The 27,536-nt window shown below is 44.0% G+C and overlaps 1 protein-coding gene across 1 annotated transcript in view; it reads left to right on the forward strand.

Annotated features, from left to right (window-relative positions):
- ERBB4 (erb-b2 receptor tyrosine kinase 4) overlaps positions 1-27,536 on the forward strand; it is a 1,957,545-nt gene that overhangs the window by 1,425,171 nt on the left and 504,838 nt on the right. The window contains exons 6-9 of the mRNA XM_069225651.1: positions 1,886-2,004; positions 19,548-19,689; positions 23,481-23,594; positions 24,265-24,391. Of these exons, the coding sequence (XP_069081752.1) occupies positions 1,886-2,004; positions 19,548-19,689; positions 23,481-23,594; positions 24,265-24,391 (502 nt within the window). The remainder of the gene's footprint in view (positions 1-1,885; positions 2,005-19,547; positions 19,690-23,480; positions 23,595-24,264; positions 24,392-27,536) is intronic.

Consider the following 27,536-nt stretch of genomic DNA (forward strand, 5'->3'; position numbering starts at 1 on the left):
TAGTGCACATTACTAGGGACTTATAAGTAAATTAAATAGTCCAATCAGGTATGATCTAAAGTTACCATGTTTAAAGAGGGAGAGAGCATATGCACTTTAGCACTGGTTAGCAGTGGTAAAGTGCGCAGAGTCTAAAAGCCAGCAAAAATGAGGTCAGAAAAAGAGAAGGAGGAAGGCAAAAAGTTTGGGGATGACCCTGTCAAAAAGCCAGGTCCAACAGAGAAGAATGCCTTTAATTATGGTGGCATATGAGCAATATTGTATTCTTAGATGTCCCCAAGTCCCTTGGCTGAGATAAGTAGATATTTGGAGTTCTTATCTGAATGTCTCTTCACACTGAGCAAAGTGAGGAAACAGATTGGGAGAGATCTCCCACAAAGGGTTTTACATTTGGTCAGGTGCAACACAAGTAGTTTAGGAAAGTCCAACATTTAGAATACCTGGCGTTGCTGAGATTGTTAAACTGTGCTCTTGTTTTTTTTTTTTTTTTTTACAACAACCAGTGCCGTAACTTCATAGCTAGATAGATGTAGCCCCCATTCCAGGCCAAAACCCAGAAGGTGTACATTTGGACCTTTTGGGATGCATGCAGTACTTTGCAGGAAGGCCCTATAGAGAACACTGAAGTACTGGTCTGGTGAGGACATAATCACAGCTTGGGCCACAGTGGTTTTGTGTGGCATGGCCAGTGGTTGTAGATGTTAGTAAGAACTTTTTCAACAGTGTTGACTTCCCATAAGGTAGAGGATAACCCAGCACAGTTGTACAAAAAATGTAAGACTGCCCGATTGCCCTGAGCTGGAGATTAATTTTATTCTTGCGTGTATTGAAGCAGAGACAGTTCTGGTGCACCCATTCCAGGACTATAATAGGCAGTCAGTGACTTTTCGCTGAGTCTCAGACCTAACAGAATTTTTAGTTGCATCAGGATGGAGTTTGCAGACATGTGAAAAAAGGTAATATAAGTACATTATTTGAGCTTTGAGTCAGGTAGGCAGTGAAGAGTATTGATGATAGGGCTAATCCGTGAAGTACTTCAGAGGTAATAACAACACATACTGACTGTCAGTCAACAAACTGTGATCAATTAGATATTGACAAGAAGCAAAACCATCTGTGTAGGTTGATCTCAACCTGCAATTCGTCGGGTCACTGATTAATGTTTGTGTGCAATATGTTTTAATCACATGAATAGTCTATTGATGTTTCCTTTTCACTTGGAGCCTCCAACTAGTGTTGCCCACTAAACCCATCACCTGAATTCCACAGTGATATCTGATGATCTACATCACATTTATGCTTTTTGTAACTTTTCCTCCAGGCATGCTACTGGCATCAAACACCAGGTGAATGTGCCCTAGAGAAAGCCATATAGAATTTATTTTAGTCATGTCTTGCCGGAAGTTCTACTGTTACCAATGTATTTGTTCTATAACTTGATTATATATATGTGTTGTGTGTATATATATATATATATATATATCTCCAAAACCAACAATTGCCAAACAATTGATTTGTTTGCACTCCAGTAGAGTTTAATTGCTTCTATTCAAGAAAAATGTATTTTTATATTTTTCTTGAACAGAAGCAATTAAACTCTCCTGGTGGAAACAAATCAATTGTTTGGCAATTGTTGGTGTTGGGGATTGTGGAGGAATGTCCTTTCCTCACGTTTGCACCCGTGAAATCTGCACGCCATAAGGTGGACCTTTGGATGGTGTAATATATATATATATATATATATATATATATATATATATACATACATACACACATTTCCAATGTTGGGTGAGGAGTTCACTGAAAAAAAATTGCTGATGATATCTGTTTGGATATGCCCATTCTGTGTCCATAATCTTCTTTATTCTCCACATGTCTCTGATAGTGACAAAAACCGTGTGTGCGGAGCAGTGCGATGGGAGGTGCTACGGGTCCTACGTTAGCGACTGCTGCCATCGAGAGTGCGCCGGAGGCTGTACGGGACCCAAGGATACAGATTGCTTTGTAAGCCTGCCCGTTTTCCTTTTTCTTTACCCCACAGTGCTGTCACATCTCCTGATTTAATAACAATACTCCTAGTTTCTGCGTTTAAATCATCTTCTCTCAAACATTTAAGAGTTTAGCTGCACACCTTTTGATTTCCTATTTTGTTTCCATTTCAGCTAATATGGCCTATCAGCATGTATTTCCTACTGAAACATTTATGGGTTTTACAAATATGGGGTTCGAGCTATTTATATGCTAATGAACATGATTTTGATCTTAAAGCAGAGTATATTAACCATTCTAAGGTATTATGGGGGTGTGAATCATTTTCATAGTCAATCTTTCTCGTCCACTTTCATTTCTAACACTTTTATTTCCTGGCTTATAGTTATTTGGTTTTTGAAATTTGCCTTTGGGTTTAGATTTTTTTTTGGTTGGAGCGGGGGCACGTTTTCTTCCTTTCCCCTTTTTGTAAGTTCATTTAATTCTTTCCTTATTGCTTTCTTTTGACGCTGTGCCTTCTATTTTTCTTTTTCTTCAAGTTCTTCAGCGTTCGTTTCAGAAAAAACATTCTATTTCCCCTTTTCTATTTTGTTTCTGTTCTTGATCATAATCTTAAAGTGTCCTCTGTTTTTCTTTTCATTCTTCTGATCTGCATGCGTCTTTTTTTTAGCTCTCTCGTTTGCCTCTTTTGCCTCTTTTGTTGACCCTCTTTTCTGTGTTCCTTTTCTTGTAAACCACACACTAATATACCCGGGTCTGAAGCAGTTTTGTAATCAACAGGCTCTGCTGAAGGTCAATGTTTCTAACAAGTGTGAAAAGGATTTTTTGGACTAAATTCACTAATCTGACGAAACTACGGACGTGCACCACACTACATGGGGTGATAATGATGGAATATTGACGTGGTAACTGTGCACTTCAAGGCCCACTACATGGGGTGATAATGATGGAATATTTACGTGGTAACTGTGCACTTCAAGGCCCCAAGTTCCCATTGTGACTAATGAACCAAGGTTGTCACCTGCACTGTCTCTATGCGCATAGCTTGTTTCTGTTTGTTACAAAAAGATGTCCAAGGCAGTTTTTCAAGCACACTGTAGATCTGCCTGACGCATGTAGAGTTTTGCAGTGTTGCAAAGTTTTTCCTTCGCAAATCTTAATAGTTTTTCTCAAAATGTTCAAGCTTTGCTAACTTTTCTAAGGCTGCACAGTTTCACTTGCGAAAGTAACTAGAATTTTCAGAAAAGAACACTTTTTAGGCATCGAATTCTACAACAATAAAACAGCTTTCGTGAGAAAACTCTGCAGTTCTTTTTCTCAGTGTAACCTTTAATAGATTTTGCTCATCAGACGATTTTGTTGTACCCCTACATTTTCGGCCTATCTTTCCCACTTTTATAGGCCTAAGCAGAGGGGCAGCAGCACACAGCTTTGGTCCAAGGAGCACTAACATGTCCTCAGAGATCTTGGCCTCAATAGGTCTTCGAATTGCTGGCGTGGAGTTTCGGTTTATACTCGTAAGCAATGGAAACAGTGGAGTATCCCACTCAGGCCGATATTATGCCAATCTGGAGGCCTCATGATCCTCGTGATTCCACCACGGACAATGAGCCAGATTCATCTCTTCACAGGCTTGCTCCGAGTTCTGGAGGTGAGGTGTGCTATGCATAGTCACAGGCCAGACTCCTGACACGCCTTTGCAGAAGAGTGTGTGATCTGCTCCCAGCATGCCATTCAGGCTGCCGGAAGTACATAGGTTGAGCATATTCCCAGGCACCTCTTCACTCAGACTGCCTGGTCTGAAATTAGTGATTGCCATCAGACATTAAAGGACAAATGGGTAAGAGGGAAGGGGGTTGTCTGGGTTGCTTTCTGACAGCCAATCAGGCACTAATTAGTCAGGCGCATTGCCCTGTCCCACATGGCACCATTAATGCTACATAGCTCTAGGGAAGACCTGTGGCATGGGGTCAAACAGAGGGGGTGATGATGAAAGGGTTCTGTTGTAGTCAGAGGGCAAGGAATTTGTACAATAGTGTGGAGTCTCTCAGGTAAAGAGCTAAGTTTTTTATTTCATGTCAGGCCCTTGGTTTACAGCAACAGCAGGTAGGTTTGGTCATGTCTCCATCCTCCCTCCAACTGAGCTTCCAGCCCACACTCAGGGCACAAGTCAAAGGTATACATTGGTAGACAGTGTCTACGCTCTCTTCACAGGCTAGACGCCGTGCACCCTGTCAAGAGGTTGGGCCCCACAGAAATTTACTAAACATGTCCCAGTGTAATTTTCAGACAGTGGGATACATTCAGCAGAGCCTGTACGTTGACTGCTTTCATTCTGAGAAGCAACATGCAGGCGATGGGGCTTTATCAAATTCCAGCTAGGTCCATAACAAAGGCTAAAGTTAAGGGATCGTAGGAGTATACTGCTTGGGACTTATGAGGAGCATCACACCTAAATGGAATGCATGTGAAAGAGAAGCACATAACTTATCACTTCACGAGTACTTAACAGAGGCAAGTTTTTGATTTTGTCCAGTCCCTGCCATGGACATCAATTCACCAAAATGCCAGGGGTACCAGAAGTGACATCACATGCCCTTTTACTTCCACTGTCACTCACAGACACATACTTACACAAACACACAAATTCACACTTACACACACACTGTCTTACATAATCATACTTGCACACATACGCATGCACACAACATACTTTTAAAAGCATTTATTTACCTCAGCCACCATGGAAGGGCATACTCATGTTTTTATTACACTAATGGTCAATTATATGTAATTGTTCACTATTAGCAGAATACAAAATTGACAGAAAACAAAGAGAGCGTAGTCCCAATTGGCGTCCATAAGTACGAGCTGCCAATTTGTTCCTGGCACTGAATTTGCCATCGCTGAAGTGAGGGGTCACTAAGGCAGTGAAAAGGGCAAGCCAGGGGTCCCAGTTTCTATCCCTGGCAACCCCTAAATGACGTCCATGATCCCTGCATATAAAAGATATACATGCACGTTAGGAATGTCAGGTGTGTTTAACTGCCCTAGTATTTTCATAAATAACAATTTAAATACCACTATTTTGTTTTATTTCTTTAATTTCATTATTTCTCGACTCATCCCAAAGCAGGGTGTAAGGGCACTTTACATCACATGTACACGTTATACATTGACAATAAATTGTATCTGTGTAAACCAATATGTTGGATGTGTTACATCAGACAGCGAGGGTTGCAAGGTGTAGGAGCCACATGTCCTTCATATCTCACTGTCCTACATTAGAAGGATTAGAGTTTATGAACTGCAAGTAACAAAAGGAGCTCTATGTTAAAAGCAGTAACCTACTTACTCATTTTTATAAATAAAAAAATCTGTCATCTGGGTGTTACATATTGTGCTTTGCAGGGACATATTAACCCGCTATGCTACTTTGATTCAAAACTGGCACTGGACAAAACAAAGATCTCACCAGCAATTACATTAACCTCCAGAGTTAACTCACCCTTATTATTAACCCCCGAGATTTAATTGGCACACAAATATCTCTGCAGCAGGTGTCTTAACCCCATATTTTAAAATGCAGACTTTGCAACCAATTAAGCAGAACAGATTTACTGCCATGTTTCACATTCTTGCCAATTTCTTTGCACCAGAATTAGATTTTGCGTCAGGTTTGTGTCACTTTTTTGGCACATCCTGACACAAAATCTAATTTGGTAAATATTATTACGCGCTCAAATGTACTCATGACAGACATGCTAAAGATATGTGTGTGGTCTAAAGATCTAAAGTCACTTCCTGTGAGGTCATGGGTTGTGATGCCACATGCAGTGTTTCACGTTGTGATATCACATGCTATGATGTCACTTGCATGCTGCTTAACTTGGTTAGTACCCCACTTATTTTTTTTAGAACTTGTGCCTTGCCCACACCATACATCTATTACACCATTTACTTCCACTCAGACACACAGGCAATGGGAATACACAAGATACTACATGTCCCCTTTATAGACATCGTCCTTGGATGACATCTACATTCCCACCAAAAATTATTAATTCTCTGTCACCAACCAGTACACTTGCTGTAAGAGGATGGAGGGGGATGGTTCTTGACATCACTTTCAGAGTGGACACTCTTGTTAGGATAGTAGACATTCAAGTGGTTGTTGAGGCTGAATTTGCTCCATACTCAAAAGCCTTTCTTAATCTGTCTAAAGACCTCAGGGTAGCTGTGGGCCTTCATGTAGTTTCAGAAGGCTAATAGCTCCCTTTTTGGCACTGCACAATGTGGTTTGTTGACCCACTAAATAAAACTGAATGAAAATTGTGCTATTTTATGAGAAGGTTATATGTCAGTCATTATGCGGCTAACTTCAATAAAATCCTAAAGTAAATGAAGGAGCCATTTGCAGTGGTTAGTAACAAAACTGTGTATTTTTTATGGCATCTATCACCATACAAAAAGACAAATCAGCGATAAGCTAGAAGCTGGCACAGACAGCCCACTCTTCTTAAATTGACCTCCACTACACACCAGGAAGCAACCGCAGATGTAGAAGAACTTTTCTGATTGGCATTTCTGAATACAGAATAATGAAGTGTGAGGCAAAATAGTGGGAAATCATGGTGACGTGGTGGAATGCTTTGAAACCAGTCCATCAAGCCCTACCCAACATACCATGCTTTTAAAAAAAACCTCTGATCCATAAGAAGGCCGTGTTGGGGGCCACCCACTCCTTTATCAAGACAGGGCCTTCTTCTTGTACCAGGTCATGTTATGTTATCTCAGTCCTCGCCCTCCTGTCGATCTTCATGATAATCCTTGATTGCGCTCTGCAAGGACCTTATGTCTCATGATGCTCTGTGTTGTTTCACCCTTTCAACGAGTGCTCTGAAGATGACTTGACGACATGTTGATGCTTTGCAAATCAAATTAATATACAAATACGGGGACTTTTCGAGTAGCCTCTCCACTGACCCACCTCAGCACAAGGTAACAGCGCAGGTATCAGTTCTTCAGAGATGACAAGAACAACCCCTTAACCCTCCATCTCTTTTCACCCCTTGTTCCTGCTGTTTTCTTCTCCTACTCTCTAGTATTTCTTTTATTTTTTTCAGTTGTTTCTCTTCCTCTCATTAGTTGACTTTTTAATTGTTTCTGCTTCTACGGTGATCTCCCACACTCACTGTCTCCCTCCACCCCCTCCTCACTCTTATCTGGGTATTTTACTCCATATCATTATTTATAGCTGGCACTTTTAGATAAGGATGTTTCATATCTGCCCTCCTCCTCGGAGACAAAAAACCTATTAGGATACACGCACATGATAGTGTGCGCAGTGAAAGGGGGGGGAGGTTGGTTATGGAGCTGATTACAGATAAGGGCGTCACAGTGGTTCGCATTGTCTTCATATCATTTTATGATGCCGCGTTCGGGAAATCCAATGGCAACAGCAAGGCCGTAGGCTGCCTGTGCACACAGGTCGATGAATCTGTGGTTTGGCCATTGCCAAAGGGATTCTGCACTAAATACCGTTTAGGCAGAAAAAAATCCTCTTTTGGAAATTTCTTGAAGCTGACTGGCTTTTTCTCAATATTTCTAAACGCAAAACACTGAAAGTGTATCACTTCTCTCTGCTTCTCCGCGAAAGGTGGGTTTTCTTAAAGTTTGGAAGTTGGGCATCTTCAGTATTTAATAAAGGACTTAAGCTATTCCACAGTCACGAGCATTGAAAAGTTCCTCAACAAGGGGACTGGAGAGGCAGAAAGAGGCCATGAAGGCGGCCATATACGGTAATTGGGGAGTTTTTTTCACTCTTCCTGTTAGGGTGGGCTTCCTCCCACTAGACAGTACACAATATCGAAGGGACCATATTCAAAGTACGAAGCTGTAGAAGAGGAAGCTGGAAAAGCGATGGTATGATTAGAAAATAGATGTGGGTATCATCATCTAGAGTAGGGCTAGAGAGTATGGGGGTGATTCCAAGTTTGGCTGCCGGCGGGCGCCGCCAGAAGGCCGCCCGCCCGCCCGCCCAGCGGGAAACCCCTTCCCACGAGGATGCCGGCTCCGAATGGAGCCGGCGGAGTGGGAAGGGTGCGATGGGTGCAGTTGCACCCGTCGCGATTTTCAGTGTCTGCTATGCAGACACTGAAAATCTTAGTGAGGCCCTGTTAGGGGGCCCCTGCAGTGCCCATGCCATTGGCATGGGCACTGCAGGGGCCCCCAGGGGCCCCACGACACCCGTTACCGCCAGCCAGGTTCTGGCGGTCAAAACCGCCAGAACCAGGCTGGCGGTAAGGGGGTCGGAATCCCCATGGCGGCGCTGCCTGCAGCGCCGCCATGGAGGATTCCCCAGGGCAGCGGGAAACCGGCGGGACACCGCCGGTTTCCCGTTTCTGACCGCGGCTGTACCGCCGCGGTCAGAATGCCCATTGGAGAACCGCCAGCCTGTTGGCGGTGCTCCCGTCATTTTAGCCCTGGCGGTCGTCGACCGCCAGGGTTAGAATGACCCCCTATGTAATGTATAGTTTTGAAATTACATGATGAATGTATTTTCTTACTGCACCAGTGTTGCAAAGTGACCCCTTTTTTGGTGGTCACCCAGTTTTTTAGTTTTTTTTTTTTGTGTGTTTCACCTGCTGGTAATTTTGAACTCTAACATGAATTCTGCTAGCCAGTGCCCAGAGTTTGTACTCTGACCCTTAAAGCAAAGTCAAAATTGTCATAAAACCCCATTTAGCATCTTTAATTTGACTAAAACGTAATTAAATGTGATGTTAAAACTAAACTTATGGCCTGTAAATTATATGTCAAATTTGGGCTGAAGCACTTTATTGTGCCATGCCCTTTGTGACCCTGAAACCATGATGCAATCCTCTGCTGATGCCTACACCCCTGCAGCCTGTAAACACATATGTTTGTAAACAGGCCAGTAAAGATAAACTATTTTACAGGACTGAAATTCCACTTCTAACCCCTTAATACGTCACCCCTAAATGTACCTTATTGCCCATAAGATAGGATCCACAGTGCCTAGAAGTTGTGTGTGCCTAATTAATGTTAGCATTTACCTACAGTGAAAAAATTATCAAAGCTATTTTCACTCTACAGGCTTTAGCTGTTCCTTGTAGGACACACTACTAAAGCAGATTAGTTCACTATTTTTGCATGAGACTGCTATTTTCACTCTATTAGTTCAGCTGCAGGTAAAGCAGAAATTAAATCATTTTTCCTAACTGTTTTCAAAATCAAATTCATTGGTAAAGTCAGATGTTTTCTAACTAATCAGGAAATATAGCTTTCAGAAAAGTTATCTTAATTTGCATAAGGCACTAGAGGATAGTTTGCCTTAGTCTGCAGCTATTGCACTGCCTGTAATGAGGTGTGAAATTCTTCACAGGAGTTGCATGATAGACCAATTTGATTGACAGGTTGGCGTTAAGGGGAAGTGATGATCATCTGAGCTCAACAAAATATGCTTTGTGGGACTGCTGCCCTTCCATTGGTACAACAGTGTTAAATTCCTCATGATCGGCTGGTCTGGGGTACATGTAAAACATTTGCACCTTTGAAATGGATCAAACAGGCCTAGATCATAATTGTTGTGTGTTACCTGTCTTATTAATAGAGAATCTTGCTTTGTCTTTCTAGACTTCAGTCCAATCATATGTTGTTGGTCCAAACCCTCAAGCAAACTGGATTTAAGTAGGGCTAAGAGTGCCTTAGAGTGTCCCCTACTCATAGGCAGGTGAAATCTTAGAAAACTGGACCCTCACCCAGGCTTCCTCGGAACACTGCTAGACCTGTGAAAGAGTACTAGACAGACTGAACCTGCTGCACTTAGCATCTGTGACCTGTAAGAAGGACCTGAGGAGATTGAACCCCTCCCCCTTCCACCTGAAACCAAGGACAGAAATAGCTGCAGGGATACTAAGGCAAATACCCTGGGAGGCCATAGGAACATAAGAAACCTTAAGAGGGTATTCCTGAGAAAAGTCCAAGTGGACCAGTGGGAAATGGACTGGGATTAGCCTTTGCTGCTGGCCACTTCTTGATACCCATAGAGCCCCTAGGTGCCTTTTCCTGAGGTCCTGGGATCCTTAGAAGTGCACTACTGTGTTTGTCTGGGAACCAAAAGAACGTTCGGAAACTTTTGAAAACGTTTCTCCCAGAGATCAGGAGGACCACCCAGAAAAAGTATATGCCAGTTCCACAGTGACGAAATGGAATTCAGCTTTGTGCTGCATAGATATCTCCATACCTCCCAAAAAATGGCTAAGTCCCATTCTGACTTGGGGTTTAGAAAATATTGAGCAAGAAATCTCAAAAGCTCTAGAGCGTCAGCAGGACCCTCTTGTTTCAGGTCTCCAGCTTTCAGTTCTACAGTGATAGTTAGTTTCAGTGGCATCACTCACAGAGATGATTTTTCTTTATCTCATGCTGCGTGGCCTATCATTCCACCATGGAGACAGAGTAAATTACTCTGTCTCCATGGTGTAGAGGCTGCCTACATCATTTATTAACAACCACCAAGCAGGAAGTCATTTATGAAGACATTGCCAGGAACCAGTGTCATAGTGGTTCCTGACAATGCATATTACTATGTGCTACGGGCCTGAATCATCAGGAAGCTGCCCTGTAGCCAGGGTCTGATTGGTAGGGCGGGCAATCGGCTATTGCCTGAGGGGCATGTGGTAGAGGCCAGTTGTATTTTCTTACAGCATTACTGTGAAAAACATTCATCCTGGAACAAAATGACAAAGGGAAGGAAGGATAGACATGGTGGGAATGTAACAAAATGGAAAGAGTGAGGGGCACAGTGTGGAGACAAAAGGAAAAGTAAGAAGTGCATAGTGGAGAAGAATGACAAAAAGAGGGGAATAGAAAAGGAAATTAAAGGAGAGGAAAATAACTACCCTGAGACTTAGGAACATTTTAGTAAAAGTAATTATCTGCAAGTGTGGGCCACTTATGTGCCCAGGCCTAATTTTGATCCCAATCCGGCCCTCCCTGTAGCAGAGTATTTATTTTTTCTTTACAAATATAAAATCCTGAATTGGGATTTTCTTTTTGGAAAGAAAAATTATAATGCTCCTCCCTCAGTGGGAGTCTTCTCACATAGCAGGGAAGCATTATAACGCGTTTCCTGTTCCGGTTCCTTATTCTCAAGTTTTAACTGACAGTAAAAAAGAAATCACTCCATGTCCGCCCATCTAAATTGGGTGGGCAGACATGTAGTCATTTCTATGATGACCATTACACCTCAGGACTCTTGGAGATGTTTGGCCATGGTGGGGACAGAGTAGTCTCTGGCATGGCTAAACATAAGGTCCACCCACAATTAAATTTGATGGGCAGACCACTATATTGGCGCGAAGAGAACCCTGTTGCCATTGCGATGGGGTACCCACCCCGCCAATATATAAATCAGGCCTGAAGTTCTATTCAACATTGGGACTTAGAAACATTTTCAAATATTTTGATTTCCAAACTTTCACTGTGACTAACCCACTTGGAGTACCTCACCCGGGTTCCATCACAGTGGCACTGAAATTGCACCATAGTCTTGGTCTGCTGCACCTATTGGCTCACATTGAATTTTATTTTTCTTGGTGCTTTTTTCACTTTATTTTTGTAAAATTTTGGGACTCTTCCTGATTGGATTTTTGTTGTTTTGGTATTTTACTCCTACATTTTTTATATTTAGTTTAATATTCGTTGTGGAGCTTTATTTTGTTTTGTGTGGCTTTTTGTACTGTTTTACACTGCTTAAATACTTTACAAATTGCATTTGACTTAAGCCTGGCTGCTTTTCATCATGCTACCAGAGACTAAGCACAGGTTTATTTAATTTGCATAACATTCAGCAGGTCATGACCCTATCCTCTAAGGTGGACACTTGCCCAGATCAAATAATAATCCAGTTTCTTACAAACAGCAGGATGCATATCACTGAAACTTATATTTTTAAGAATAGATGCAGATTCATGTTAACAGTTTGTTGTCTCGTAAGCAATAAGGTTGTGTTGACTCCTGCTATATCTATTGTTCAGCACCTGGCTGCCTGAGCTAAACCTTGCCAGGCTGAAGATGTCACAGCCCAATGGGCGTGACCTCTTCAGCCTAGCAAAGTGGCTTGAGGCCGTCTCCCGCATGATGAGGGGGAGTGTCACTGATTGCCTCAGACCTAGGTGTTTCAGTTTTAAGCCCTAAAATTCCCAGAGCCAAGTGTCTATCCCTGACACCTCACCACAGAGTGGGGTGAGGTCTGCAGTCTCACTGACCTCATCCTACTCTGTGCTGAGGTACGAACTGCCACCATTTCTTCTTGGCTGACCAATGATAGAAGGCAACAGTCCCATCCCTCCTGGAACCTCTGAGGCTTCCCTGCCCAAGATGCTGTAGAAGGTAAGTGTTATGTGTATGAATGTATGTGTATTTGTAAGTATGTGCTGTGAGTCGGAGGGTATGTTGCTTGTGGAATGGTGGGTGTACATGTGCACGCTTGTGAACAGAGGTGGACAAGCCACTGAAACGTCGAGCTACATTTGAGCCTGAAGCCTGACGCCTGAGCTCGAGGTCTTTTGGAACTGCAATCCAAAATGAGCTGAGCTTTCATGTGGCTTCTGCCTGCCTCCCTCTAGCCAGCATGTGACGATACAGTCAAAGCTGCCAACTAGTCTCTAGTCTCAGGGTTGGCTCAACATCCCATGTTTTGGGGCAAATCACTCCATTTCCCCACCTATAAACAATGAATGTAACTACTGCTCATATAAAGTGCTCCAATACCTTCCAGTCGAGTTTCCACTACAGTATATAAAACTGCAAAATAATTTGCAGAAATAAAAACAAAGCCTTAACGTAAGGAAAGACAAATCAATACCTATTTAGTGGCTGATTTGAAACCAGAAAACCAGGAAACAGCGCAAATACCCTGCTTAAATTGTGTGACTTTAAGAAAATATTTTCTTTTGCCAAAACACTTTTTTCTTTATAATTGGGTATAAAAGCTCATGTTTAAAAGGTAGCACTTTTAATAAGTACTTCTTGGTCAGTGCTCTAATAGAATTTATAATCCTACACAAGTTAAGGAAATACACTTCCTTGACTTTTGAAGTGTTTTATCATATTTTATGTGATGTTTGTTGTGTGATTTACATAGCAAACGTTTTCAGGGCTTGGCTGGTGCGGGGACTGTAAGATCCGGGCCAGGCCCTTGACTCAGCTCTGGCTCAACTCTCCCTGTAACTGTTGGCTCCTGTCTGAATAAAGCACTGAATACAGCTATTCTGCATTGTGGATAACACAAACACAACCTGATTGTCATACTCCAAAAACAGGGGTTAGTTTAACCTACGATGTCCTTCCTCTATTCCTTTTACTTCGGCCACAGCATTATTTGATGCCCCCACACCCCTCCGCAATAGGCGCTATGTTGCCTTCTTTCCTCTGTATCAGCTACGCGGTCTCTAATCCCTCGTGAGAGCTTTCAGTTCACACATTTTTGTTGGGGCCGAAGAGTCGCCTATATGTTTTTTTTGGTCTCTTTGAAAGCGACAATCGAGAGCATCGAAGGCTACAAAACAATGTGCGCGCTCTGAATTTGAGCAGCTGGTGGGCGAATCGCAGGACAGACCACATTTGCCGCCCTTCATCTTGCCTCAACAAAAAAGTCTCCCCCTGCGCTAATTCAATAGAATAATCCAGCTGTTATGAAGCGTAATTGGTACTTCCTGGCCCAGCTGGGGCAGAGAGCCATTGCATCGGAGAGCAGTGGGGTCTGCCTCTAAAGCACGGATAATTAGTCTGAATAGCTGACATGCAAGCCGCTCTTTGATTTTTGTATGTCGTCCAAAAAGCAACATTCATGTCGCGTTTCCCATTCCGATGGTCGGCAGAACGGACCCTGAGTTTTGGCTGGCCTAAATGCAGGGCTGGCATCCTCGGAACATGGCGCATTAATGTTTTCAAAGAGCCTTCTAGTAGAACAGTTTCAGAGCTGATGGCAGCACTTATCTTCAACACTGCTTGGGAACGTGTTACTCACACCATGTTTCAAGGTTTGAGGTCAAAGGCCACAAACAGGCTTGCAAGCAATAGTGGAGTGAATTGTGAGTTCTGACCACCACATTTTGGGGCCATGTTAAGGCATCCACTTTGAAAGAAGACCAAAACTCACTCTTCCTCTGGTCGCGGATGTCATTTGGGGGTCACCAGGGGTCGTAGCTTCGACCCCTGGCTTGCCCCTTTCTCCCCAGCAGTGACTTTGGGACCCCTGGCCTCAGAAGGGGCAAAATCAGTGCATGAATACAAGGGCAGCTGTCCTTATGGACTGGTTGCAGCTCCACTTTCCTTGTTGTCTGACAACTTTTTATTACAGTAATAGTGAATAATTGTAGGAGGCTTGCCTGGTTTGTAATGGGTACCTAAGGTACTTACACCTTATACCAGGTCCAGTTATCCCTTATTAGTGAAATATAGTCAGTGTCTAGAAGCCAGGCTGTCTAGAGGTAGCTGTAGGCAGAACAGCCAAGGCTGACCTAGGAAACATGCAAAGCTTTTGCAATACCACTGTAGTCACACAGTACTTACACACAAGAAAGACAATACTCATTGTTCCCAAAAATAAAGGTACTTTATTTTAGTGACACAAGGCCAAATATATCTTCGAGGCTATACTCCTTTAGGAGGTAAGTACTATACATAAAATATACACTAGTAACCAAAATCAGGAAAGTAAAAAGTCATAAAATAGTGCAAATAGTGAGAATCACCGTAGGTTACAATGGGCCGAGGGGGGAACACAAACCATGTCCTAAAATAGTGGAATGGGAATGTTGGTTTCCCATCTAGGCAAGATTAGTGTGTAGAGGGGCGCTGGGAGTGTAAGAAAACACAAAAGGTAAGTAAAGTACCCCACCCCAGAGCCCAAGAAAACAGGAGTACAGTACAGAAAGTTTCCTCAGAACACACTACAAGTCATGATAAAGAATTATGCAAAAAACCAAGCAAGACTGCAAGACACCAACTATGGATTCCTGGACCTGAATACCTGTGGAGAGAGGAGACCAAGTCTACGAACAGCTGAAGAGTCCAGGAGGAACAGGAGCCCCTGCTAGCCAGGATGAAGGTGCAAACGTGGATTCTCTGGTTGGAAGAAAAAGTCAGAAATGCACCAAAGAAGACAGCTGCAGGTTCCTGCTTAGTGCAAGAGATGTCCCACGTCGAGTAGATGGATGCAGGCTGGTTTTCTTCGTTGGATTCGGTCAACCAGCCTTGGCTTATGCAAAAAGACGTGTTTGGTGGGAAAAGGCGCTACCTGGACATAGGAGGTACCTGGGGGTCTTAACTCAGCAGACCAGGCAACCCCCACAGGAGTTCCAGGACACGGGGACAAAGGAGTGGCAAATTCAGTCATCGCAGCACTACACAAAGGGATCCCCCGCTGCCAGAGAACAACTCAGGGATCTGAGCGTTGCAGGATAGAGTGCTGGAGATCTGGGCTATACTATGCACAAAAGATTACTTTGGGTAGTGCACAGAAGCCCTAGGAGCTGCAAAACACATAGTGCACAGGAGTAGTGTCTCGCTCGGGGAGGCAAGCTCTTGCCTCCACCAAATTTGGACAGTGGGACCTTTGGACAGTCAGGGTCACTTTGGTCCACCACGTGTATTCCAGGATCCACGCTATTCATCAGGAGAGGGGACCCAGAATATTGGTCGTCGCTGCAGAGAGGTGCATGCTGAAGTGACCCGGTCCTTCTGGTGCAGGATGAAGACAGGCAGTGCTCGGAGTGTGCGCGACCTGGAAACTGTTGCAGTTGCTGGCAGGAGCTGAAGTTACAGAGTTGCAGTAGCTTTCTTGGATACTTTGTAGCAGTTGTAGACTTCCTGGAGCAGTTCTGTAGTTGATCCGACGGTAGAAGGTGAAGCAGAGGTTGCAGAGGATTCCTGCTGGAGTCTTGCAATCCGAATCTGAGGAAACACCCAGAGGAGAGACCCTAAATAGCCCTGAGAGGTGAAATGGTCACTTAACCAGATAAGCACCTATCAGGAGGGGTCACCGACATCACCTGCTGGCACTGGCCACTCAGATGCTCCCAGAGTTCCCTGACCATCCTGAAAACAAGATGGCACAACCCAAGGACACTCTGGAGGAGCTCTGGGCACCACCATGGGGTAGTGATGGACAGGAGAGTGGTCACTCCCCTTTCCTTTGTCCAGTTTTGCACCAGAGCAGGGACTGGGGATCCCTGAACCAGTGTACACTGGATTATGCAAGGAGGGCACCATCTGTGCCCTTCAAAGCATTTCCAGAAGCTCTTGAAGGATACACCTGCCGTGCCTGCAACACCTATTTCCAATGAGAGAAGGTGTAACACCCCTCTCCTAAAGGAAATGCATTGTTCGGCCTTCCTGGGATTCAGCTGCTCAAGCCCCAGGAGGGCAGAAGCCTGTCTGTGAGGTGGCAGCAGCTGGGGCTGCAGTGAAAACCTCAGAAGACTGGTATGACAGTACTGGGGGTTCATGGTGGAGCCCCCAGGGTCCATGTAATTGCCCCCCCCCAATACCAGAATCAGATTGGGGGTACAATTTCCAGTTGCTAGACACCTCACATGGCCATATTCGGAGTTACCATTGTGAAGCTACATATATGTATTGACCTATAAGTAGTGCACACTTATAATGGTATCCCCGCACCACGAAGTCTGGGAAAATGGGCCTGGACGATGTGGGGGCACCTCTGCTAATGCAGGGAGGCCCTCACACACAGGTACTATAAAACTAGTCTTGAGGGTCTGAAGGTTAGACATATAGGTGACTTATAGTGACCTGGTTCGGTGAAAAATGGCTGTGAAATAGTGCTTACACTATTTCACTCAGGCTGCAATGGCAGTCCTGAGGAAGTGGTTGTATGAGCTCCTTATGGGTGGCAAAAGAAATGCTGCCGCCCATAAGGATGTCCTGGAACCCTAATGCCCTGGGTACCTAGGTACCATATACAAGGGAGGTATAAGGCGGGTCAGGTATGCCAATCTGGAGTGAAATATGTAGTCACTAGACTATAGTGACAAATTTGTAAGAGAGAGAGAGCATAAGCATTGGAGTTCTGGTAGCAGGACTCAAGTGACACAGTTAAGCATACTGACAAAACAGTAAAACATACTGACATAGGCCACAATCTATGAGCACTGGGGTCCTAGCTGGCAGGATCCCAGTGAGACAGTAAAAACACACTGACAACACTGACAAACAGGCCAAAAATGGGGGTAACCATGCTAGAAAGAGGCTACTTTCTCACAATAATGTTTTATTATTCACTATGACGGTTATAAAGAATAGGTCACAATTAGCTGGAATATGATCCTCCCTAGCAGTTAATGCAAGTGAACAATGCTTTTAAATATATGTTGTGTGTGTGCTTGCAGGTGAGAGTGTGTTTAAATGCGAGAGAGTGTTTACATGTGTGTGTATGTGTTAGCTTGCATTAATTTGTGAATGAAAGAAAAGGTTAAATGATTTGTGACGTCACTTCCGGTGCCCCTGTTATTTTGGTGAGTTGATGTTCATGCCTCTGGTGTTCCCCTTGATATACTGTGCGATCTTGAGAAACTGCATGTGTAGTGCCTAGCACCTGGGTCGGTCCATGTCTGAAAGTAGACCCGGGCACCAAAATAAAAGTGGCCCCCATTAGTGAATCAGATTACTAAAATAGTGGCCCACATTTTCAAGTCTGGGCAGCTTTGAACTTGTAAAGACATGCTGTATAAATGTTTGGCAAGTTATGGGAGACTCCATGCATTTGTGCGTTCTGCAGGCAATGGCTGTGGCAATAGCAGGAAAATCATCAGTATAAAGAGAGACCACCAAACAATAAAACAAGTCCACAGGCAGCCAAAAAAATGACCCACACACTGACCCATCATACTAGCCCTTTTTTGCATTTCCAGATAGCCCTGCATGCCAGTCTGACTCCCCGTTAGCAGAGCACAGTATATAATCGACTTTTGTCCAGTGATTAAAAAAATGCTTTGGGGCTAAACAGGCACTGGAAAAGCGATAGGTCTTGCCTTAACAGTGCAAGTGCCAAGCTATTGGTGTTGTTAATGCTTGTTGGTAAAGCATTGTTTAAAAAAGAAAAGAAAAAAATGAGAATACTGGAGTGAAAGCAAACACATACTTAAGGTATGTCGAAGCTGTATATTGAATTAAATATTGTAAATCTTCATGAGATATTTACATTTATCACGCAGTACACTCTGAACAGAATTTAAGAACAAGAATGTGTCAAAATGTAAAGTAAAAGGATTGCCAATAGCTAATTTACTTTCCACAGGTCTCCGAACTGAAACAAATGCTCCAGCCATTGTGTTCTCTGCACTAGCCGAGGGAGCAAAATAAAGGATCCACTTTCTAGTCATGCCAAGTAGAACTTCTGCCTCAAATGCCAGCTGAGTGCAGCAGCACCCACCCCAGCAATCTACCCCATCCCACCGCCCCCCGGTGCCATAAATGCTGCCTTTGTGTTCCAAGAGCTGGCCTTTCATGCAACATATGAAATGGAGGGGATGAAACAAAATCAATCCAGTAAATTCTGCTCTGTAGTCAAACACTGGCAAGAAATACGTGTTGGTGTGTGTTTGTGGACAAGCTGGGACAGGCAGGGATCAACTTGGAGAACAGCAGGGGGAAGGATGCTAAGGAGTCAGCCGGAGACAATTGATGCACTCGCAAAGGAAAAAACAATAAGGGAGAAAGAGACACACGAGGAGGAGGCAAAGTCATCAGATATGAAGCAAGCAAACGAGATGGACAAGATGGTAGCCGACGTAAAAAATGAGATATCCAAAAACCCACTTAAAGCGTTGATGCTGTCACAAAAGTTTCAGAATTAATAACCGGGCAAAGTAGTTCATAACAGTATATTTCACAGTGATGTTGTGCCTCTTTTGGGAGAAAAGATGTTGTCATACTCATTTTTGTAACCTTCAGTTCTCTCGCAAAAAGACCAGCTCCTTTCAAAGTAAACCAGGTCCCACCGGAGTTAAAAAACGAATGGAATTAGAGGCACTAGTAAATGATACAATAAGGAAGAGTAGGAGACATTGGTGTTTAGGGGTTTGGTCCAACTCCATTTCAGTAGCTCACCCCGAGTCAATTCATGGGTTTTTCTTTGCCAACCGAATGCATTCTGGGAGTGGTTGTTACTGTTTGCGTCTATCTAACCAATTGGACTACTGCACCACATAAAAATAAATTGTAAAAGAAAAGTTCGACACTAGAAAAATGGTGATCTGCTGACATTGACAGAAATAAAATGTTAAACGCCATCTTTCACGTGCTCTGCAAGGCCTGCGCCCAACTGAGCTCCATTGAAAGGAAACTGGGGTGATATTGATAATTGATCATTTTAGGGTGTTTTTTCCTGCGGTTTGTTCTTGCTTCTGGGTGCCGCAACCGTTTCATTCTTGACATTCTGAAGGCCAGTGGTGGAATGCTTTGTGGAGCTCTTCATGGCAAAACAGTAACATTTCATCTTCTTTCACTAGGCCTGCATGAACTTCAACGACAGTGGTGCCTGCGTCACCCAGTGCCCACAGCCCTTTGTGTACAACCCCACCACCTTCCAGCTGGAGCCAAACAACAAGGCCAAGTACACCTACGGAGCCTTCTGCGTCAAGAAATGCCCACGTAAGTGCCCGCGTGGAGTGATGCGCATGGAAAGCTGCTCCCCATGCCAAGAAACTCCTAGTGCACATGTTCACAGCGGCCTGGTAGGATCACAGGAGTAACGTCTTTGGGTAGCACAGTAGTGATTAGCAGGTGTAGTAAAAAATTAAGGCCCTGATTTAGTCATTTTTTGACGCAAAATCAGCGTAAACTTTCAAAATACAATTGTATTTTGTAAATTTGAGCTGCTTTTGCATCAAAGCATGACGCTAATGCGGTGCAAAAAAAGTATAAATCAGGGCCTAAGTGACACACAGAGGTAGATTGAAACCTTTAGGAGAGCAAATATGAAGCGCTGAGACATAATAAGTTCCTTCAGTGGAGCAACAGTGACTCTCCAAGGTACACTAAAGCCCTTCGGAGGTACCATATTGTAAAGGACAGCAGTGCACTAACAGTTCCTCACAGTTATAATAGTGACTCATATAGAGGTGCTGATGACCTTTGTCACTCCAATAATGACCCACAGAGAGATGAATCCGTGAATTAGTGGTACCACAGTGGCTCATAGATGAGCCCCTCTGTCCGATTCCAGCTTGAAAGTGACGCTGAAACATCCTGCTGCCCTTCGATAATGTGAATCCGACACTGTGAGCTTCACCTTTAAGACTGCACCAGTGTCTCTTTGGATTGCAATAACGTCCTTCAACAGTGCAGTAGTGACCTTCCTGGCTGTCAGAGGTACAACTAAGTCCTTTAAAGGTGTAATCAGAGTAGGCATAAAACATGCATATCTCTAATTATTCTGATGAATACTGATACATTCACATTGTCAAAGCACACAGAGATCAAATTTAGGGTGTTGTATACAACTCAAAAATCATGAAAATTAAATGTATTGCAGGGTCAGTTCTTGGGGGCAGAGGAGAGTTATAACACAAAACCCTGCTCAAGAGTAAGACTCAGTACTCACAATTAATAGGCTCAACCAAGAACACATCACCTTCTCTCACGTGTTTGCACCCTGAGCAGGCAAGTCTTGCCTGTGGTTATGAGGACAACCACTGAGGCCTGTTCCATATAAAGGAATACATCTCCTATTGTCACTATTTAATTTGTAAGAACAATTAAGTACCAATCCGCAAATTTTTCATAAGCGAGTCAGCGGTAGGCAGGCCTGACCTCGTTCTGCTGTGCCACTAGTCCTTTGAGTCTCCATTCACCTCTGTGAGGAGATAGGGAGAGACAAAGAGAGAGAGGCTCCTTCTTTTATTTTCCATTGTGGTTTGTGGAAATAGAAGTAGGACTGCCAATTCACTGAAACAAATGTTTACTGACTGTTCTTTCATTTTCATACCTATTGGAAATGAAATAAGGACTAAAATGCCATTTCCTATGCTCAGACTAGGGCCGTGCATGAGGTGGCAAAGAGTCCTGGTCCCCAAATATAAGTGCCAATGATGCCCACTATCAATCACCAGTACAAATTAACCCCTCTACCCTGACCAGAAATGTAAACTACGTGCTTCTAATCACAGAGTTTGAGAATACCTTTAACAAAACTACCATTCACTACTTTCTGTTGCTTTCATGAGGATAAGCTGTGATCAGGACCATAGCCAGTCTTGTCTGTGGCACACATAGGCAATACGTTCACCTTGGCATACAGCCTACTGTATGAGTTAGCCTCTTCTGATCACACATGCATTTTTCTGGAAGAGGAGTTTGAACTACAAAATAATCAGTGCCCTAAACACAACACTGGCGTGCCTTTGCAATGTTTGCCTTGAAACTTTGCATCTTTTACTCTGCCTCCCCATCACCCTATGTCTCTATCAATCTATCCTCCATCCCCACTCTGACTCATCCCAATCCCATTCTACTACTTTCATCTCCAAAATAACCCTGTCTAAGCTCTTCTCTCCTCTACCGCATCTAGCTCACCGCAAACCTCATTTTACTACCATGAGCTCCCAAACAACCCTACTAAATTCTCACTCATTTATCTCACCTTCGACTCATCCAAAACCCCTTCAGCTCTCCCTAACCCCTTTCCACAGGCTATTCCCTCCTCCATCTCTCCTTTACTCATCCCAAGCCTCATCCCATTACTAGAGACTCCCAATTAACACTTCTGGATTCTTCCGTCCTCTATCCCTCCATTACTCTAGTCAATCCCACTAACAAACTCACATCGCCCCTGCTCAAATTAACTCATAATAATACTAATATTATACTCATATTTCCCTATACTAATCCACCACTAATTCCTCTTGGGTTCCGGAGTAGCGTGCTACTCGCTGAAAAGCGATTTGACGCCTCGTTAGGGGTAGTAAGTGCTATATAAATACAATTACAATTATACTAGTCCTCCTATTCCATTGCAATTGTCCTGAAAGTCTGCGCTCCATAGAATGGTCCATAAAGTAGAAAAAGCATTTTGTCTGAAATTTTTGGCATATTTGTGAATAATTATGATATCCTTGCACTGTGGTGTTACAGTATGTTGCAGTGGTATGTGCGCCATCATTTCCTTACCCTTAATGAATCTCAATTGCATTTCACTGCTGGGTACCAAAGAGGATAATACGCACAGCTGATTTGCAAGCATCTTTGAGATAGCTCGTTTTTTGTTGGACAGCCAAGTTTCAAGTAGTACTTGAAAGAACATGCTTCCCAATGAGTTTCTGCATTCCGCAGCTTATGCGTGTGCCGTAATTCTTGGGTACGATCGTACAGTACCGCTTCAAGTGGTGCTGTTCGGTCTAAGGACTTTCATGGTCTTTTAGACTAAGCACCTTTCGAAAACGTTATGCGTTTACAAATGTATTTATCTCACACTTTCAGAGATAAAAGCCTGAATTGCTAGAGTGTTTGACCTCAATTCTTGGAATTGTGTCTGTTTTTTAAAGGAAAAACAACTATTTCCTTCATAATTTGTTGGGTTTGTGGGCTGTGATATTGCTGGAATTTGAAAGACATGTTTATAGTGTAGTGTGAGCACCCTGGCACACTTTTATTGAGCCATTACAAGTGGTTCCTAATCAATCAGATTACACATACTGGTTCAATGTCATTAGGCTACACTCAGTATGACCCAAAGAGATTCTTCTGGTGACATAAAAAGTCAACTAAAACAAGAGACATCATTAGGCGCCCATGACCTGTCCATTGACCTAGAAGAGTGCTTTTCTCATAGAAGTTCAGTAGGTACCTAAACATGATATTTCAATGTCGGGATGCAGTAGAAACTTTAGGGGTACGTAATGACAATTCAACAGGAGAAGTAATGCAAAATTGTTAACTTTTGCACTGTGTGAAGTTCATAAACTTTACAACGTAACAAATCAACGAAGTGGTCATTTTTGTCTTTGTCATCTTATCACAGCTTCGCACCTGTTGCTAATGTGCTGCATTCAGTTTGAGGGTTTGACATTGAGGCTCGAGTCTCTGTATTTTATGTCGTTTATACAGTTATAATATAATAAATAGAAAAAGTGTTCTGTAAGAACAGTTTTTAGATAAATCTCCCCAAAACATTGTTTTTTTGTTTTTTCCGGGTTAGGAAAAACCTTTAATCTTTTTTTCACCCTCTTCTTTTTTACATTACAAACATTCTAAAGTTCCCTATTTTTGGGAAGTTTGAAAAGGTTTATAAAGTTTTCTAAGCAAATTCTCCCAACTCCACCGAACCCCAGTAGAAACTTTGTGTGATTGATCAAATGGAGTTTCCTCCACTGAAGTTATTGCACCCCTTCCTTTTCCATGCAGTTACTGTATCTTTCATGCTGATGTAAAATGTCTTTACGCAGATAACTTTGTGGTGGATCAGAGCTCCTGTGTCCGAGCCTGCCCCAGCAACAAGATGGAGGTGGAGGAGAACGGAATCAAGCTGTGTAAGCCCTGCACAGACATCTGTCCAAAAGGTAAGTGCTTCACCCAACTGTTAGGTTATAACTCATTCCACGGTCTTAAACACTGTGGCACATGATTGGAACTTCAACCTCACTGATTTTTAAAAAAAATTACACCCATGAGAAATATAAATATCTGCTGGATGGCTAGTGACTGTGGGCAGCCATTTGGATATGCCTTCTGGGACTTATCCATACTGCAATCAAGGAGTGTCAAATTATTATTATGTGCTTGCACTGCACTATTCACAGTACATACTGGCGGCCTTCAAGCGTCTTCAGTAGATGCAGCAGCCTACAGAGCCACTGGACTAGCTCATGTAGTCTCTCAAAGTGTAGCCAAATGTTAAGATAGTGTAAAATAGTGATGACGTACGCATACATTTCACCCACCTGACCCTCAGTTTACAAACCAAACAAATAAATGGGTGCATTTGAATACTGATCAGTTGCACTAGTCTATTATTTCTCCATATTATTATATTATTGAATCTGTCCCAATTGTAGTGGACTTTCAGAGATCCTGACCTTACAGGAAATCTCCTGCTGTCCGAATAGGGCAACATATTTTTCTAAAAAGCAGGAATGGTTCTTTTCCTGATACAGTGAAGATACTTTTCTTTGCTTCCAAAATCAAATTGTATGGTGTTCTTTCTCATTTCTGTACCTTTTTCCGTCACAGTGTGCGATGGCATTGGGACTGGAAGCTTACATGCCGACCAAACTGTGGACTCCAGCAACATCGACAAGTTTATCAACTGCACCAAAATCAATGGCAACCTTATCTTCCTGGTCACCGGGATTGACGGGTGAGCACCAAATCCTCCTAGAAGCATTGGCCTTGGAATAACATGTTCTTGAAGGGATTATTGAATGTGGAGTTGGCATAGGTATGGATGGCAAACTGAGTTGTCTTGAGACATTATGGGCAATTTAAGAGCGCTTTGTCTATAATCAAAACTTTGACGTACACACTACCCTTTCCTCTACCTAAAATGTTGCTCCATTAATACAAGTTGGGCTTGCACCTGTCTGGAAGCTAACACGCTGCCAGAGCAGTAGACAAAACCTATTGCCTCCCAAACCTTCATCTGAGAAAATGATGTCCCAGGTAAGCCAAGTATCTTGACCCTTGTCAGAGATGCAACAGGACACCATCACCTCTCAAGCTCAAAGAAAGTTTTACAGCCAAAAATCTTGGTGCCCAATGATGGAAAAATAGTGCTTCTGTTCATCAGAGTAAGACATCCCATGGCCATGATGGAGGCATGGTAGAAAGGAATTCTCTATTCTGAATGGCTCTTAGGAGACGAGGGATTGAGTGTGCCCTGTTCATTGACAGAAATGATTACGTTGATATCAATACTTAAAACACATTTATTTTGGGCCTATTGTAGCAAGTTCACAGAGCACCTTTGTTACACTTAGAAGCCCCCTGAGAGAATTTGAGGAGTGGGATTATAGGGGGAAGTGGAAGTGATGGCAGTGAAGTTGTGTAGAGCAGCAGGGGCGACGTGTAAACTGCGGTTTAAATATTTATCACTTGGAGCACCCAGATGTCGTTTCCCCCTGTTCCAAGCACTTACTTTTGTCGCATAGCATAAAGTACTTTTCCCAAAAAATAACAAAAATTAGGCGCCATATGATCTAACTGATATGGAATTTGTGCTGTACGAAGTTTGTATTTACAACAGTAAATTCATTGATGTGTGTCTGTGTGGTTGGCTAGGTACATTTGTTCGTCAGGCATACATGCACTTGCTGGGGTATGTCTAAAGTTTGAGAGTGCTGGCTGGAAGGCAGGCAGGAGCCTTCTGCCGGCATGTGTGTGTCATAAGGATGGCCATGCTCCCCATAACTGTAAATTCCTTTCCCTGATGTCAAAGGCGCCACAATGATACAATTCCACCAAGAAGGCCAGGGTTGTCTTTGAACTGTGCACTCAACAGCACGTATGTTTTGTTTATTATGTTTTAAGGAGACGGCGTAAGATAAAGAGCTGTGGGGTCTTATCCCACAGTTTGGGTGAACGCAACATATGCGTGGGAATGATTTCTACATTAAAAGACATGCTTTGTATGTCTGTGTTGCCAATAACGTTTAGACAAAGTGGTGCATGAATGTGAATGACTGTTTCTTTGGTTGTTTAAATAATTATCTTTTATGTTGCATGGGCGTTAGACAATTGCTAGACAGCTTTGCACTTATCCTAGTTTGCAGGCATAGCAGGTGAGACTAAGGCGGTCATTCTGACCGCGGCGGGCGGCGGTCGCCGCCCGCCATGCGGTTACCGCCGAATGACCGCCCCGCGGTCAAAAGACCGCGGCGGCCATTCCAACTTTCCCGCTGGGCCGGCGGGCGACCGCCAAAGGCCGCCCGCCGGCCCAGCGGGAAAGCCCCTGCAACGAGGAAGCCGGCTCCGAATGAAAATGTGAAAATCTGTATGGGGCCCCTGCACTGCCCAGGCCAGTGGCATGGGCAGTGCAGGGGCCCCCAGGGGCCCCACGACACCCGTTCCCGCCATCCTGGTTCTGGCGGTGAAAACCGCCAGAAACAGGCTGGCGGGAAGGGGGTCGGAATCCCCATGGCGGCGCTGCAAGCAGCGCCGCCATGGAGGATTCCCTGGGCCAGGGGAAAACCGGCGGGAAACCGCAGGTTCCCCTTTTCTGACCGCAGCTTTACCGCCGCGGTCAGAATAGCCCAGGAAGCACCGCCAGCCTGTTGGCGGTGCTTCCGTGGTCCCCGGCCAGAATGACCCCCTAAGTGCCCATAATTGGTATTATAGGGGTCATTCCGGCCCAGCGGGAAAGACCCAGCAACGATGAAGCCGGCTCCGAATGGAGCCGGCGGAGTTGCTGGGGTGCGACGGGTGCAGTGTCACCCGTCGCGATTTTCAGTGTCTGCCAAGCACACTGAAAATCTTGCTGGGGCCCTGTTAGGGCCCCAGCTGGCTGGCGGGAAGGGGGTCGGAATCCCCATGGCGGCGCCGCCATGGAGGATTCCTTTGGCCAGGGGAAACCCGGCGGGAAACCGCCGCGGTCAGAATTGGCCAGGAAGCACCGCCAGCCTGTTGGCGGTGCTTCCGTGGTCGTTGGCCCTGGCGGTCAATGACCGCCAGGGTCAGAATGACCCCCTATGTCTGCATGTGGTACATTGTTGGTAAAGCTTTCCACTGCAGACCATCATTGAGAACCTTTGTTAGCTGTAAATTAGATGAATGTGTTTGTCGGTCAAATGTTTGCATCATTTGCATATGAGTTATTAGTATGTGAGAGAACACTTAGGGGGTCATTCCAATTTTGGCGGGCGGCAACTTACCCCGTCAAATGACCGCTCCGCGGTCAGAAGACCGCGGGGGCCATTCAGACTTTCCCGCTGGGCCGGCTGCCCGCCAAGGGAGCGCCCGCCGGCCCAGCGGGAAAGGCCCTGCAACACAGAAGCCGGCTCCGAATAGAGCCGGTGGTGTTGCAGGGGTGCGACGGATGCAGTTGCACCCGTCGCGATTTTCACTGTCTGCTATGCTACTACAAGCCCCAGAAAAGCTACATGCCATATTTACAGCCTAACCACTAGCTAATGAAATGAGTTGCATTTAGATTCATTCTATGTACAACGTGCAGTTTATCTATGTGGATATACAGAAATTCTGTCCTGGATCCCTCCTTCCTGGACACCACTGCTCTAGGAGTACACCCTACAGAAAGACGCCGTGAGCTCTGGGATGCCTTTGCATAGAAGATAGAGCTCTGCCTCCTCTCTCCAATGTGCAGATTCCTCCACACAGAACCTTGGCTATAAAAAAAAAAAAGTTAGCCCCAGAAACCCTAGAAATTGAGATCAAGCATTTCTTTTGTCAAGAATATTTTTCATGTTAGTGCTCTCTCTGTCACATGCACCCATTGATTCTATAGGATTCATTTTTTATAGCACTACTCGTTCCATTGTAGGGTGTCA

Source organism: Pleurodeles waltl, chromosome 3_1, assembly GCF_031143425.1.
Source record: "Pleurodeles waltl isolate 20211129_DDA chromosome 3_1, aPleWal1.hap1.20221129, whole genome shotgun sequence".
Classification (NCBI taxonomy): Eukaryota; Metazoa; Chordata; class Amphibia; order Caudata; family Salamandridae; genus Pleurodeles; species Pleurodeles waltl.